The sequence below is a fragment of the Oncorhynchus kisutch genome, linkage group LG14, assembly GCF_002021735.2.
Source record: "Oncorhynchus kisutch isolate 150728-3 linkage group LG14, Okis_V2, whole genome shotgun sequence".
Lineage (NCBI taxonomy): Eukaryota > Metazoa > Chordata > Actinopteri > Salmoniformes > Salmonidae > Oncorhynchus > Oncorhynchus kisutch.
This window is the reverse complement of record NC_034187.2, coordinates 19895309-19910709: the sequence shown is the minus strand read 5'-3', so window position 1 is coordinate 19910709 and position 15401 is coordinate 19895309. Positions and strand designations below refer to the sequence as shown.

At 44.9% G+C, this 15401-nt stretch overlaps 1 protein-coding gene across 8 annotated transcripts in view; it reads left to right on the top strand.

Moving 5' to 3' along the window:
• The window catches only part of LOC109904572 (ral GTPase-activating protein subunit alpha-1), a 128195-nt gene that overhangs the window by 107848 nt on the left and 4946 nt on the right, over window positions 1–15401 (top strand). For 5 of the 8 annotated variants that reach the window (XM_031787982.1, XM_031787981.1, XM_031787986.1 and 2 more), the window contains one exon: window positions 9931–10055. In XM_031787982.1, the coding sequence (XP_031643842.1) occupies window positions 9931–10055 (125 nt within the window). Of the gene's footprint in view, window positions 1–9930; window positions 10056–13956; window positions 13988–15401 lie in introns of all 8 variants that reach the window. The other 3 variants (XM_031787985.1, XM_031787983.1, XM_031787987.1) reach the window with 1 other exon arrangement.

The window sequence follows — 15401 nt, the reverse complement described above, 5'->3', positions numbered from 1 at the left end:
AGGACCCCCTCTACAGCTGTTGGACCATGTGGTCCATCCGAGCTGAGGCCCCCTGATAACATTCAACAACCTCCGGTCTCACTCACCCCCCTTACACACACACATGTCTCCCTCTATTTTGCCCATCTGATCTGTCTGGCTTGAGGCTGGGGATGAGGGACTGCGCTCAAGCTGTTTGGAAGGCTGAAGGTAGAGTCAAATGTAACTGTGAGCCACAGCCACCTTCCATCTGTCAATGGCCGATTGTGGAGCCGGAGAAACAATGTTGGTTGAGGAGGAGGATGAAGGGGAGAGAGAGAGAGGAGAGTCACTAAGCGATTTCACCATTGGCCCTGCCAGTCCAGTGGTGTGTGAATGTGAGCCAGTAAGAGACTGGCAGTAGGGGCAGCCTCTCTCACTCGCTCTCTCACACACACTCTGGCTTCTGATTGGCAGCGATAACTGCCCTGCTGCTGGGGTCAGCATATGGTGGAGCATGATAGTGGAGGGGGAGAGGCAGAGGGGGGGGGGGGTAGGGGGAGAGAGGGAGGTGAGGAGAGAGGCAGGGGGGGGGGGGGGTTAGGTCAGTGCTTTCATCCCTCCCTCCCTAACTGAGCTGATTAAAGGTTTGGGCATGGGCTCCTTTTGTCCCTCCACTCTCCCTCCTCTCACACACACACACACACAAACACAGCCAGGCGCAGCCAAACGCCTAACAGGCCGCGCAGCCACACACTGCCAGCTCCCACAATGGGCCCCATTGTGTTCCAGTACCGCAGCAGCCTGGTGTGTGTGAGAGAGAGACAGCGGGGGGGGGGGGGGGGGGGGGGTGCTTAGCTAATTGTTCCCTGTCAAAGAACGTGGGAGTAAATAAAGGAAAGGGGAGGCGGGCTCACAACTAATCTTGCTCTCCCACTCTTCTTCTCTCTGTTTGTTCTGATTGGCTCTGACCCTAGCTGCTCTGTCCTCCTGACCACTGTGATGCTGTTGACTCAGATGTATTTCTTTAGCACAGACATCATCTGTACACTAATTCAGATGTATCACTCTACTTCCGTGCTCTCTCATAAAGCAGTCCATTCAATTTAGTTAAGAAATATTAGATCTAGTAATCAATCTAATTGCGTTCTAATGTAAAATGAAATCAAGATACATTGACGAGCACATTCTTTTCCTATGCATAATTATTTTCCTAATGCCGTATTTATGCCTATTTATACAGCTGATAACAGTTAGTGTATACAGTTGAAGTCGGAAGTTTACATACACTTAGGTTAGTGTCATTAAACTCGTTTTTCAACCACTCCACAAATTTCTTGTTAACAAACTATAGTTTTGGCAAATCGGTTAGGACATTTACTTTGTGCATGACACAAGTAATTTTTCCAACAATTGTTTACAGACAGATTATTTCACTTATAATTCACTGTATCACAATTCCAGTGGGTCAGAAGTTGACATACACTAAGTTGACTGTGCCTTTAAACAGCTTGGAAAATTCCAGAAAATAACGTCATGGTCTTTAGAAGCTTCTGATAGGCTAATTGACATCATTTGAGTCAATTGGAGGTGTATCTGTGGATGTATTTCAAGGCCGACCTTCAAGCTCAGTGCCTCTGCTTGACTTCATGGGGAAATCAACCAAGACCTCAGAAAAAAACTGTAGACCTCCACAAGTCTGGTTCATCCTTGGGAGCAATTTCCAAATGCCCGAAGGTACCACGTTCATCTGTACCAAATAGTATGTAAGTATAAACACCATGGGACCATGCAGCCATCATACTGCTCAGGAAGGAGACACATTCTGTCTCCTAGATATGAACGTACTTTGGTGCGAAAAGTGCAAATCAATCCCAGAACAACAGCAAAGGACCTTGTGAAGATGCTTGAGGAAACAGGTATCTATATCCACAGTAAAACGATTCCTATACCCGACATAACCTGAAAGGCCGAGAAGCCACTGCTCCAAAACCGTCATCAAAAAGCCAGACTACAGTTTGCAACTGCACATGGGGACAAAGATTGCACTTTTTGGAGAAGTGTCCTGTGGTCTGATGAAACAAAAATAGAACTGTTTGGCCATAAACATCGTTATGTTTGGAGGAAAAAGGGGGAGGCATGCAAGCCGAAGAACATTCCAACCACAAAATAGATGACATCATGAAGAACGAAAATTATGTGGATATATTGAAGCAATATCTCAAGACATCAGTTAAAACTTGGTCGCAAATGGGTCTTCCAAATGGACAATGACCCCAAGCAGACTTCCAAAGTTGTGGCAAAATGGCTTAAGGAAAACAAAGTCAAGGTATTGGAGTGGCCATCACAAAACCCTGACTATAGAACATTTGTGGGCAGAACTGAAAAGGCGTGTGCGAGAGAGCCAAGCTACAAACCTGACTTAGTTACACCAGCTCTGTCAGGAGTAATGGGCCAAAATTCACCCAACTTATTGTGGGAAGCTTGTGGAAGGCTACCTGAAACGTTTGACCCAAGTTAAACTATTTAAAGGCAATGCTACCAAATACTAATTGAGTGTATGTAAACTTCTCTCTACTATTATTTTGAGGCGGGGGGGGGGGTTCGCTGCAGGTCAGCTACAGGCTCTGAGATGAGCTGTGTGTATGTGTTTGTATACCTTTGACTATTGGATGTTCTTATAAGCACTTTAGTATTGCCAGTGTAACAGTATAGTTTCCGTCCCTCTCCTCGCCCCTACCTGGGCTCGAACCAGGAACACATTGGCAACAGCCACCCTCGAAGCATCGTTACCCATCGCTCCACAAAATCCGCGGCCCTTGCAGAGCAAGGGGAACAACTACTTCAAGGTCTCAGAGCGAGTGACGTTTGAAACGCTATTAGCGCGCACCCCGCTAACTAGCTAGCCATTTCACATCGGTTACACCAGCCTAATCTCGGGAGTTGATAGGTTTGAAGTCATAAACAGCATAATGCTTGAAGCACAGCGAAGAGCTGCTGGCAAGATGCACGAAAGTGCTGTTTGAATGAATGCTTACGAGCCTGCTGCTGTCTACCACCGCTCAGTCAGACTGCTCTATCAAAACATAGACTTAATTATAACATAATAACACGCAGAAATACGAGCCTTTGGTCATTAATATGGTCGAATCCGGAAACGATAATTTTGAAAATAAAACGTTTTTTCTTTCAGTGAAATACGGAACCGTTCTGTATTTTATCTAACGGGTGGCATCCAGAAGTCTAAATATTGCTGTTACATTGTACAACCTTCAATGTTATGTTATAATTACGTAAAATTCTGGAAAATTAGTTTGCAGCGAGCCAGGCGGCCCAAACTGTTGCATATACCCTGACTCTGCGTGCAATGAACGCAAGAGAAGTGACACAATTTCACCTGGTTAATATTGCCTGCTAACCTGGATTTATTTGAGCTAAATATGCAGGTTTAAAAATATATACTTCTGTGTATTGATTTTAAGAAAGGCATTGGTGTTTATGGTTAGGTACAGTCGTGCAATGATTGTGCTTTTTTCGCAAATGTGCTTTTGTTCAAACATCCCCCGTTTGGCAAAGTTGGCTGTCTTTGTTAGGAAGAAATCGTCTTCACATAGTTCGCAATGAGCCAGGCGGCCCAAACTGCTGCATATACCCTGACTCTCTTGCAAGAGAAGTGACACAATTTACCTAGTTAAAATAAATTCATGTTAGCAGGCCATTATTAACTAAATATGCAGGTTTAAAAATATATACTTGTGTATTGATTTTAAGAAAGGCATTGATGGTTATGGTTAGGTACACGTTGGAGCAACGACAGTCCTTTTTCGCGAATGCACACTGCATCGATTATATGTAACGCGGGACACGCTAGATAAACTAGTAATATCATCAACCATGTGTAGTTATAACTAGGGATTATGATTGATTGATTGATTGATTCTTTTTTATAAGCTAAGTTTAATGCTAGCTAGCAACTTACCTTGGCTTCATACTGCATTCGTGTAACAGGCAGGCAGTGCAATGAGAGGCCGGTGGTTAGAGCGTTGGACTAGTTAACTGTAAGGTTACAAGATTGTATCCCCGAGCTGACAAGGTAAAAATCTGTCGTTCTGCCCCTGAACAAGGCAGTTAACCCACCGTTCCTAGGCCGTCATTGAAAATAAGAATGTGTTCTTAACTGACTTGCCTAGTTAAATAAAGGTGTAAAAAAAAAGAAAAATACCGATTTCCGATTGTTATGAAAACTTGAAATCGGCCCTAATTAATCGGCCATTCCGATTAATCGGTCGACCTCTACTGTGGATGTATGGTATTCTCTGAATACATGTATTGGCTAAATAAACAGATTATTTATAACAGATTCTCCTACATACAGAGCACAGTTCAGAGAAAAACAATTGACATACATGTATGCATGTAAACTTCCCTCTAATTCCTGAATCATTATTCCCATGTATGTGTTTCCTCCTGCCCGTGAGAACGTTAGCGATCGCTCCGCTTCGCCTTTAAACATGAAGTAAATGTTGAATTTGTGTCAGCAAGCAGTGTGAGCAGTGAGCACCATCTCCCCATCCCCTGGGGAGGGGGGAGGGCAGAATGATCGAGAGAGAAATCAGGGCTTCAAGTCCTGGAGCCATATTTCATAGGCAGCCCTCCAATTCGGTTTGGTAGGAGATTAATAGGAGGGGATCTGACTCCAGAGGGCCCCAGATCTGTGACTGTGTGGCCCCAGGCGGAGGAGCATTAGCTGGGCTATTTCTCCTCCCATCTGGGGGCTGGCGATGGAGGGAGCGAGGGGCACATTGGCTGTAATGACAAGGAGGGCTATGGCAGTCAGCCGCAGCTCCCTCCGTCCTCCTAACAGTAATAAAATCACTGTTAGACCCTCTATATCGCAGCCATCAGATGGGGGAATAAACCGATTACCCTGCACTTCAGGGCACACATAGATTTCTGTAATCATAGTCTGTAAAACTCGTCAAATTCAATTATTTATGTGATGTTTTTTCTCCCCCTTTCTTTCTCTCTCTGCTCTGTTCTCTCTCCCATTGCCCTGTGGTGCAGAATAAAGCAGGTAGCTGTACGAACACTGCCAGTTAGAATCACTGATATTGGGCCCGTTTCTGCTGCCCCATATTTTCATCAAAATTCAATTTGATCATTCTTGGACTGTGAGATGAGCAATGTGGAGCCCTGGGATTCTTGTAGTCGCTGGTCCGTTGACTGATGCTAGACATGTGTCTGATCTGGGGTTATTTAGGAGAAATGTGTCAAAACCCCTGACCTTCACCTAAAGGCCCACTCTGTGATATGTACAGCTGTTTATGATCATTTTAAATTAACCATATACACATTGATTCTTGAAGAATATCAGTTATACCTGCATCGGATGCTGCAGATGCTGGCTCTCTGTTTGGTAGTGTGGCCTGACTGGCAGATTGGCTCTCTGTTTGGTAGTGGGGCCTGACTGGCAGATTGGCTCTCTGTTTGGTAGTGGGGCCCTGACTGGCAGATTGCAGAGCTATGTTGAAGCAGTGTAGAGGGACAGTTACTGAGACTGGGAAACATGTCCCCACTTTTTCTCTCTGTAGCTATGCTCTGCTCTCGTCTCACATTAGAACAGTAGGCCCTTCCGGGCTCTCCACATTCTTACTGTGTTTTCTTTTTGAAGATGCCAGCAATGCAACACCCCAAGGAAGACTGTTAGATTACAATAATATAAATTGATGTGAAGGGGGAATGAGCAAGTGTACAATTTTTAAAAATGAGGGGGGGGAAGGAACATCCTGTAGGTGTCAGTTTGATCCCCTAGCTAGGTGTACACCTTTCCACTCTCATTTGCAGTTGTAATTACCAGGGGGGCATACTGTTTTCAATTTTGGCGCATTTAAAGAAGGAAATGCTATTTGACTCACTGGGCACAAAAGCCTGATATGTGCTCTCTGTAGAGTACATTCATATTGTCTGCTTTGTCTCACAGGTCACTTCTCCCTCCTTTCCTGTCATCCTTGTCCTCATCCATGTCATTGTGTGTGAGCTCTGAAGTGTACAGGTTGATGTTGGGCCTGTGTTCTCTGTGAGCTCTGAAGTGTACAGGTTGATGTTGGGCCTGTGTTCTCTGTGAGCTCTGAAGTGTACAGGTTGATGTTGGGCCTGTGTTCTCTGTGAGCTCTGAAGTGTACAGGTTGATGTTGTGCCTATGTTCTCTGTGAGCTCTGAAGTGTACAGGTTGATGTTGGGCCTGTGTTCTCTGTGAGCTCTGAAGTGTACAGGTTGATGTTGGGCCTGTGTTCTCTGTGAGCTCTGAAGTGTACAGATTGATGTTGGGCCTGTGTTCTCTGTGAGCTCTGAAGTGCACAGGTCGATGTTGAGCTTGTGTTCTCTCTGAGCTCTGAAGTGTACAGGTTGATGTTGGGCCTGTGTTCTCTGTGAGCTCTGAAGTGTACAGGTTGATGTTGGGCCTGTGTTCTCTGTGAGCTCTGAAGTGCACAGGTCGATGTTGGGCCTGTGTTCTCTCTGTGAGCTCTGACTGAAGTGCACAGGTCGATGTTGGGCCTGTGTTCTCTCTGAGCTCTGACTGAAGTGCACAGGTAATTGTTGGACCTGTGTTCTCTCTGTGAGCTCTGAAGTGCACAGGTCGATGTTGGGCCTGTGTTCTCTCTGTGAGCTCTGACTGAAGTGCACAGGTCGATGTTGGGCCTGTGTTCTCTCTGAGCTCTGACTGAAGTGTACAGGTCGATGTTGGGCCTGTGTTCTCTCTGAGCTCTGACTGAAGTGTACAGGTCGATGTTGGGCCTGTGTTCTCTCTGAGCTCTGAAGTGTACAGGTTGATGTTGGGCCTGTGTTCTCTGTGAGCTCTGACTGAAGTGCACAGGTCATTGTTGGACCTGTGTTCTCTCTGTGAGCTCTGAAGTGCACAGGTCGATGTTGGGCCTGTGTTCTCTCTGAGCTCTGACTGAAGTGTACAGGTCGATGTTGGGCCTGTGTTCTCTCTGTGAGCTCTGAAGTGCACAGGTCGATGTTGGGCCTGTGTTCTCTCTGTGAGCTCTGAAGTGCACAGGTCGATGTTGGGCCTGTGTTCTCTCTGTGAGCTCTGAAGTGCACAGGTCGATGTTGGGCCTGTGTTCTCTCTGTGAGCTCTGAAGTGCACAGGTCGATGTTGGGCCTGTGTTCTCGCTGTGAGCTCTGAAGTGCACAGGTCGATGTTGGGCCTGTGTTCTCTCTGTGAGCTCTGAAGTGTACAGGTCGATGTTGGGCCTGTGTTCTCGCTGTGAGCTCTGAAGTGCACAGGTCGATGTTGGGCCTGTGTTCTCTCTGTGAGCTCTGAAGTGTACAGGTCGATGTTGGGCCTGTGTTCTCTCTGTGAGCTCTGCTCAGTGGCGAGACGCTCTTGGTCCTGAATCTCCTCCAAATAGAGGAGAGCCATGTCTCGTTTAGAGCAACACAGCGCTCTCTCCCTCCTCCTCTGGGGAGGCCTGGCAGCTCTCTCCTTCTCCTGGCACACTCACTCCTTCAGCACAGGGAAGGAGGGAAGTTGGGCACAGGGAAAAGAAAGGAGAAAAGGCATACATTTGGAGGCTATCAGCAGCAGTATGTTCTGTGTGCTGAATTAACACGACACCAGGGAACTGTTCCTGTAGCCCACCATGGTCCCCTTCACACAGACACACGGACACACACTATCCAACACACACACACACAGACAGACACCATCCAACACACACACACACACACACACAGACAGACACCATCCAACACACACACACACACACGCTGAGACACACAGCCTCCACCACACACGCAAACACACACCCTCCACCACCCATAATGTGCTAACAAGCTCGCTTCTGGTGTCTCTTCACTAGCAATTTGTCCTCTTTCCTCCGAGAGCCGGGAGTTGAGCACAGTGACAATGAAAAGCTTGGTGGGGGGGGCAGGAGCATTTTCTCTTTTTTCCTTTCATCCACAGGGAAAATTAGTTTCTGGTAATACACAAAAGACCCCTCTCCTTCCCCCTCACTCCTCTCCTCTCTACTGCTCCTATCCCCACTCGAGAGGCTGTAAGGCTGGAGAGAAAAACCTAAAGACACTTTTCTTCTTTAACAAGCTGTTAAAAGAAATACACATCAAAAATTCAATTCCCGTATATTAGCAGACGGAGCTGAGGCCAGGGCCTATTTGATGGTTTTAAAAAAAACATTTTTTCCTTCACCTCGTTTTTTTTTACAGGCGCACAAAAGAGCATCTCAAGTCAACAGTGCGAAGGGATTAGTTGTCGTGCTGACAGGGTGGCATTAGCAGCGCATCACGCAGGGCAGGGACAGGGGGAGAACAAGATGGAAGAGAAAGGATAAGGAGGCTGAAATGATGATTACCATTAAATAACACAGCAGTGGCGCTGCTCATCCTCACTTCTCCTCTCTGCTCCTCTCCAAGCTGATGTCAGGCACAGCTGCCCTGGTCTGACCAGACATGTGTCTGTTTACCTACCTTGAGGCCGCCAGACACAGCACCTCACACAGTGACTTACATGGTTGCCGTGAATAAGGCTGATATACAATACTGATACTGTACACCTATCGGTCCATAAGAAACACTGCCAGGCTCTGTTATTGGGTTGAAACCTCACACAGTAACATGGGTGTAGTGAAAGGCTGAGATACTGATATCAAGACTCAATAGACAAGAGTCTTCTTGTGAGATGTTTGAATTAAATGGAGCAGGTAAACAGTAGAAAACCTGTTGGCTTGATGAGGCACTCATTGACTCTTAACTCCATCTCCAACATCCATCAAGAGAGGTGATTGGTTTTTGATGTTGTTTTCCTCCCAGTGTTAGTGCCCTGGTGTCAGTGTGACATGTTGTCTCTCTGTGTCAGAGGCGTGTGGGGCGTCTTTTTTCTCTGCAAGTGGCATGAAATGGGAGAGGTTTTAAGGAGTCTGATCTGGTGCCTGCTGACAGACGTGCATTAACTTGATCATTATTACTGTGCCACACACACTCACAAATATATACACACACACACAGTTACTGTCTCACACAACACACACACTCCCTGCTTCTCACAGCCATCGCAGCGACCTGTCTGAGCAGCATTTCTGGTTGCTCTTAACAGCGAGCAGGAAGTGGGGTGCTGGGAAACAGGAAAAGGCAGGCGGCAGATCCACTGGAGTGCTGTTCTCCCCCTGCTGTGCAGCCTCTTACACTTCCTTGTGTGTGAGAGAGTCTGTTTGGCAATTGTTCCTCGTGTCAGCTCACGCCAAGCAGCTCCTCACCCCTAGATACACAGCGCACAGGGCTGCTCCCAAAATATCCTCTCCCCTTCCTCACCCCAGCAGGAGAGGAGTTCCTCACCCTTTCTCTCTCTCCATTGCTTTCTCTCGCTTTCTCCTATACTTTCTGTTCCTCTCTCTCCCCGCTTCTCTCTCCTCTCTGCCTGCCGTATTCATGTAGAAAACCCATATGCAACATCCCAACTCTAATCCAATCCAATCCATTAACAGAATACCATCATTTTTACTTAACTGGGTAATAGAGACAGTAAAAAGGCCACTGTTGCCAAATGTCATGATATTCAAAAGCCAATGATAGGTTCCTAATACACTTTTGATATTATGGGTTGGACGGAGATGGTTGCGTGTCTTTCGTCTCTTTTTACCTAGGAGCGCCTAATGGCAGTGGATAGTTGTCATTATGGCCAGAGAGTCTGATTAGGGTGACTTATTTGGTTGACAGAGAAAAGAGAGAGGCGGGGGGGTAATAGATGAGAGGCTGAGATTTGATCTAGACTGTAGAGTAGGTAGGTGGGTACAATGCTGCACCAGGTAATGCCGTCCCAAAGGGCGTTGTTTTTTCCTCCCAGTCTCTAATTTCTATTTGGTTTTTGTTATCTCCCTTTGAGAGAGGTCTTGTAATCCTTATGTGTTCTGTGTCTCATGCTGAATGACCCTTGACCCTTGACCTTTGGCCCAGCTACGAGGAGAGAGCGCGTTACCTGGAGACCATCGTACAGCACCACCTGGAGCCAACCACCTTCGAGGACTATGCAGCAAGAGTCTTCTGCCCCGCTCCCTACCTCCACCTCCCGTCAGACCCAGGTAAGATCACTGTATACTCAGTCTGTCTGAGTATACTTGCCATAATGACCTTAACTACACTACTTGCCATAATAACCTTAACCACATTACTTGCCATAATGACCTTAACTACACTACTTGCCATAATGACCTTAACCACGCTACTTGCCATAATGACCTTAACCACGCTACTTGCCATAATGACCTTAACCACGCTACTTGCAATAATGACCTTATACACTACTTGCCATAATGACCTTAACCACGCTACTTGCCATAATGACCTAAACCACACTACTTGCCATAATGACCTTAACCACGCTACTTGCCATAATGACCTTAACCACGCTACTTGCCATAAACCACACTAGTTGTGTCTTCTATACACCTCCACAGTCTTTTTAAAGTATTATAAAATACACACTGAATAGAGTGTTTCCCCTAGATAGAACAGTTAGCCACGTGTATCCCCCTCTCTCTCCTGGGGTGATAAGTGCTCTGCCAGGCCCAGGGCATTTTTGGTCTTCCCATGTTCTCATATCACATTGATTCTCTCTCCAGCCTCATTGTCTGGTACTGGGTATTTATTTTATTCTCTTACTGTAATTTACTACTTTATGAGCACACATCATCTTCCATCTGTGACTAACATTAGAAATATGAGAACAGAGCGAGAACAGCTCTGTGTCACAGTATAGTATTCTTCTTGACTAGTTGACTAGTCTTCTGTCTGGGTGACCCTTTCATTTTCTACATGTGTGTACTGTAGCATGTAGCCACTTAGCAGTAAAAAGGTCTGGACACACCTACTCATTCCAGAGTTTTTCTTTTTTTTTACTATGTTCTACATTGTATAGTAATAGTGAAGACATCAAAACTATAAAATAACACATATGGAATCATGTAGTAACCAAAAAAGTGTTAAACAAATCTAAATATATTTTAAGTTCATTTGTGGTATTTCTTTCCTTCTTAATGATTTTGAGCCAATCAGTTGTGATGTGACAAGGTAGGGGTGGTATACAGAAGATAGTCCTATTTGGTAAAAGACCAAGTCCATATTATGGCACGAACAGCTCAAATAAGCAAAGAGAAATAACAGTCCATCATTACTTTAAGACATGAAGGTCAGTCAATCTGGACATTTTCAAAAAATGTGAAAGTTTCTTTAAGTGCAATTGCAAAAACCATCAATCACCTTTATGAAAGTGGCTCTCATGAGGACCGCCACAGGAAAGGAAGACCCAGAGTTACCTCTGCTGCAGAGGATAAGTTCATTAGAGTTACTAGCCTCAGAAATTGCAGCTGAAGTAAATGCTTCACAGAGTTCAAGTAACAGACACATCTCAACATCAACTGTTCAGAGGAGACTGCTGGAATCAGGCCTTCATGGTCGAATTGCTGCAAAGAAACCACTACTAAAGGACACCAATGCGAAGAAGATTTGAGATTTTTGGTTCCAACTGCCATGTCTTTGTGAGACACAAAGTAGGTGAACAGATGATCTCTGCATGTGTAGTTCCCACCGTGAAGCATGGAGGAGGAGGTGTAGGGGGTGCTTTACTGGTGACACTGTCTGTGATTTAGTTATAATTCAAGGCACACTTAACCAGCATGGCTACCACAGCATTCTGCAGCGATACACCATCCCATCTGGTTGGCCCTTAGTGTGGCTATCATTTGTTTTTCAACAGGACAATGACCCAACACACCTCCGGGCTGTGTAAGGGCTTTTTGACAAAGAAGGAGAGTGTTGGAGTGCTGCATCAGATGACCTGGCCTCCAAAATGCATGTAGTTCTGTCCTTGTGCTGTTCTTGTCTATTGGTGTTCTGTATTATGTCATGTTTCCTGTGTTGTGTGGACCCCAGGAAAAGTAGCTGCTGCTTTTGCAACCTGCTAATGGGGATCCTAATCAAATACCACAATCACCCGACCTTAACCCAATTGAGATGGTTTGGGATGAGTTAGACCGCAGAGTGAATGAAAAGCAGGAACAAGTGCCCAGTATATGTGGGAACATGTGTTATTTCATAGTTTATTCTACAATGTAGAAAACAGTAAAAGTAAAGAAAAACCCTTGAATGAATAGGTGTCTTCAAACTTTTGACTGATACTCTATATGTCTACAAATATTTGGAATCTGTACATTTCTTGCACTGTACCCAATGATTTTTGAAAACTTACTTGATATGTTGATGTCCTCTGTGGTTTTACAGATGTCTTTAATACATTTTATCTACACACTTTATTAGAATACTTATGAAATGCGCATTGTTATATTTGGCAACACGTGTTTTATTTTCCCTCGACTCCAACCCCATTCGATGCATTGAACGGATGTTGGTGGAGCAATGTCTACATAAAAGTGCAAATTAAAAATACTCACAAAGGCTCTGACGACGCCGATATGTAAAGCTTAATAAGTGTGTTCCGGGTTTCTTATTTTTTCTCATGTTATTCAACTGTTACCATGCACCTGCAACAAAGATTGCTCAGATGTGCGAATGCCTTTTTGAATTTTGAAACTATCCATCAGACGTTGCTTTTTGACCGTTTGAATTTGCAACCCTTTCATGTATAAAAAGATGCATGTCTGTGCATGTTCTTTTCTCCACATAATGAGAAAAATAAACATGTTTTTTGACTGAAAAATACCTGATATTATTATGGTAATGTTGTAATGTAATTATAGTAGCACTGACCTGTGCTTTCCTGAACTTTAGTTCTCCTAGTACAGAATGAAATGATGAGTGTTTTTCAGCTCCAAAACCTTGATGAATTATTGCCCGTGTTGATAACACCAGTCCACCACAGACTCTCTGCTCCTCCAAAACCTTGATGAATTATTGCCCGTGTTGATAACACCAGTCCACCACAGACTCTCTGCTCCTCCAAAACCTTGATGAATTATTGCCCGTGTTGATAACACCAGTCAACCACAGACTCTCTGCTCCTCCAAAACCTTGATGAATTATTGCCCGTGTTGATAACACCAGTCCACCACAGACTCTCTGCTCCTCCAAAACCTTGATGAATTATTGCCCGTGTTGATAACACCAGTCCACCACAGACTCTCTGCTCCTCCAAAACCTTGATGAATTATTGCCCGTGTTGATAACACCAGTCAACCACAGACTCTCTGCTCCTCCAAAACCTTGATGAATTATTGCCCGTGTTGATAACACCAGTCCACCACAGACTCTCTGCTCCTCCAAAACCTTGATGAATTATTGCCCGTGTTGATAACACCAGTCCACCACAGACTCTCTGCTCCTCCAAAACCTTGATGAATTATTGCCCGTGTTGATAACACCAGTCCACCACAGACTCTCTGCTCCTCCAAAACCTTGATGAATTATTGCCCGTGTTGATAACCAGTCAACCACAGACTCTCTGCTCCTCCAAAACCTTGATGAATTATTGCCCGTGTTGATAACACCAGTCAACCACAGACTCTCTGCTCCTCCAAAACCTTGATGAATTATTGCCCGTGTTGATAACACCAGTCCACCACAGACTCTCTGCTCCTCCAAAACCTTGATGAATTATTGCCCGTGTTGATAACACCAGTCCACCACAGACTCTCTGCTCCTCCAAAACCTTGATGAATTATTGCCCGTGTTGATAACACCAGTCCACCACAGACTCTCTGCTCCTCCAAAACCTTGATGAATTATTGCCCGTGTTGATAACACCAGTCCACCACAGACTCTCTGCTCCTCCAAAACCTTGATGAATTATTGCCCGTGTTGATAACCAGTCAACCACAGACTCTCTGCTCCTCCAAACCGCAAATGATCATATTTCTGTTATGCTTCTTTTTGTTGTTATTTTCAATTTATTTCTCTTTCTTTTTTTGGTTTGCAATTTTAATTTTATTTTTTGTTTTATTTTCCTTTGTCTTATGTTTCCCCCTTTAGATCATAATCTATCACTTGTGTATATCTAAAGGTAAGACTCCAGGAAACCCCACAGCTAACAAACTGACGCTGCCTCTGCTGCCGCTTCGTTCTGATTGACTTGTAACAATGTTATGACCACTCTACTTCTCACGATACCTCTCTGTGTGTCTCTGTATGTCTCTCTCTCCACTGACCAAATCTGCTTCTCTCACTTTTTCCCTGTTTCTTGTATCTGCTCCATCATGTTGTCAGTTGGACGTCTATCTAACATTAACGTGAACCTCAGTCCTTGCACGCTTCCACCATAGCAGGCCAGACAGGCCCAAGCCTTTTCACTAACACTCTAAATGATTTGGTTTGTTCTAACCAGAATCTTCCTCTGTGCGTTCCTGAGCACTAACTTATTGTAACACGGGTTCTTTGCCTTCTTGGTGTGTTCAGTACATCTGGATTGTTCAGTAGATTTTTTTTGTCTGTTAAGTCTTTTATGAGTCCAGTCAGAGCACAGTACAGTTGCACTCTGTATTCATGGGTGGCATAGACACACACAAGGTATGTAACTATAGATGATAACTATGGCCCTGAAGATCATTATTTAATGTAACAGTGTAAATGTCGGTAAGTAAGTGGAATCATTGCATTTATGTGCCAGTCAGCATTTGTGCACGAAGGTGTGTGTGTGTGTGTGAGACCTGACTGTATTGAGTGTGTTTAGATGGTGCTTCTGTCTGTTCTGTGCGCACCTTCTATTGATTCCCTCTTAGCCTTGTCACTGCTCACACCTCTTATCTCTTCTCTCCTTTTCTCTCTCCTGTTGTCTTTGTCTTCTTTTTGCTTTTTTCCAATCGTTTCCTTGCTCGCTCTACCCCGCTGTACCGCTCCTTCCCTGCCTAATCCTTAATTTCTTCCTCCTCTCTCCTGTCCCATTTTCCTTCTTCTGCGCTACTGACCTCCTTTATCCTGTTGTATCCTCTTCTTCTTCCTCTCCTCCCCTCTCATTTCCTCTACTCCCCTCCCATTTCCTCTACTCCCCTCTTTTTCTTCTCTCCTCCTCCCCTCTTCTCCCCTTTCCTCTCTTCCCCTCCCCTCCCCTCTTCCTCTCCTCCCCTTTCTCTCACCTGTGGCTTTGTGGCTTGTCTTCACCTTTCCAACCAAAGAGAGCTTGATATTTCAGCTCCTTCCCAAAACTCCACTAGAAAACATTGGGCTCAGCAAAGTAAAGGGCAAAGACTTGAAAGAAGGTCTTTCACGCTAGCTGTGAATGGTATGCTAAAACATTAACACGGCGAAGTACCTTTTTTCTCTCTGTTCCTTCTTACCCTGTTTCCTCCTCCTTTCGTTTCCTGTTTTTTATTCTCTGACTTTCTAGATTTCAGTTGTGTTTTATAGTACCACCACCATCATACCTATTGGGATTAGTTGTTTAGACTTATTTCATGAACATTGATGCCTCGATAAGTTAC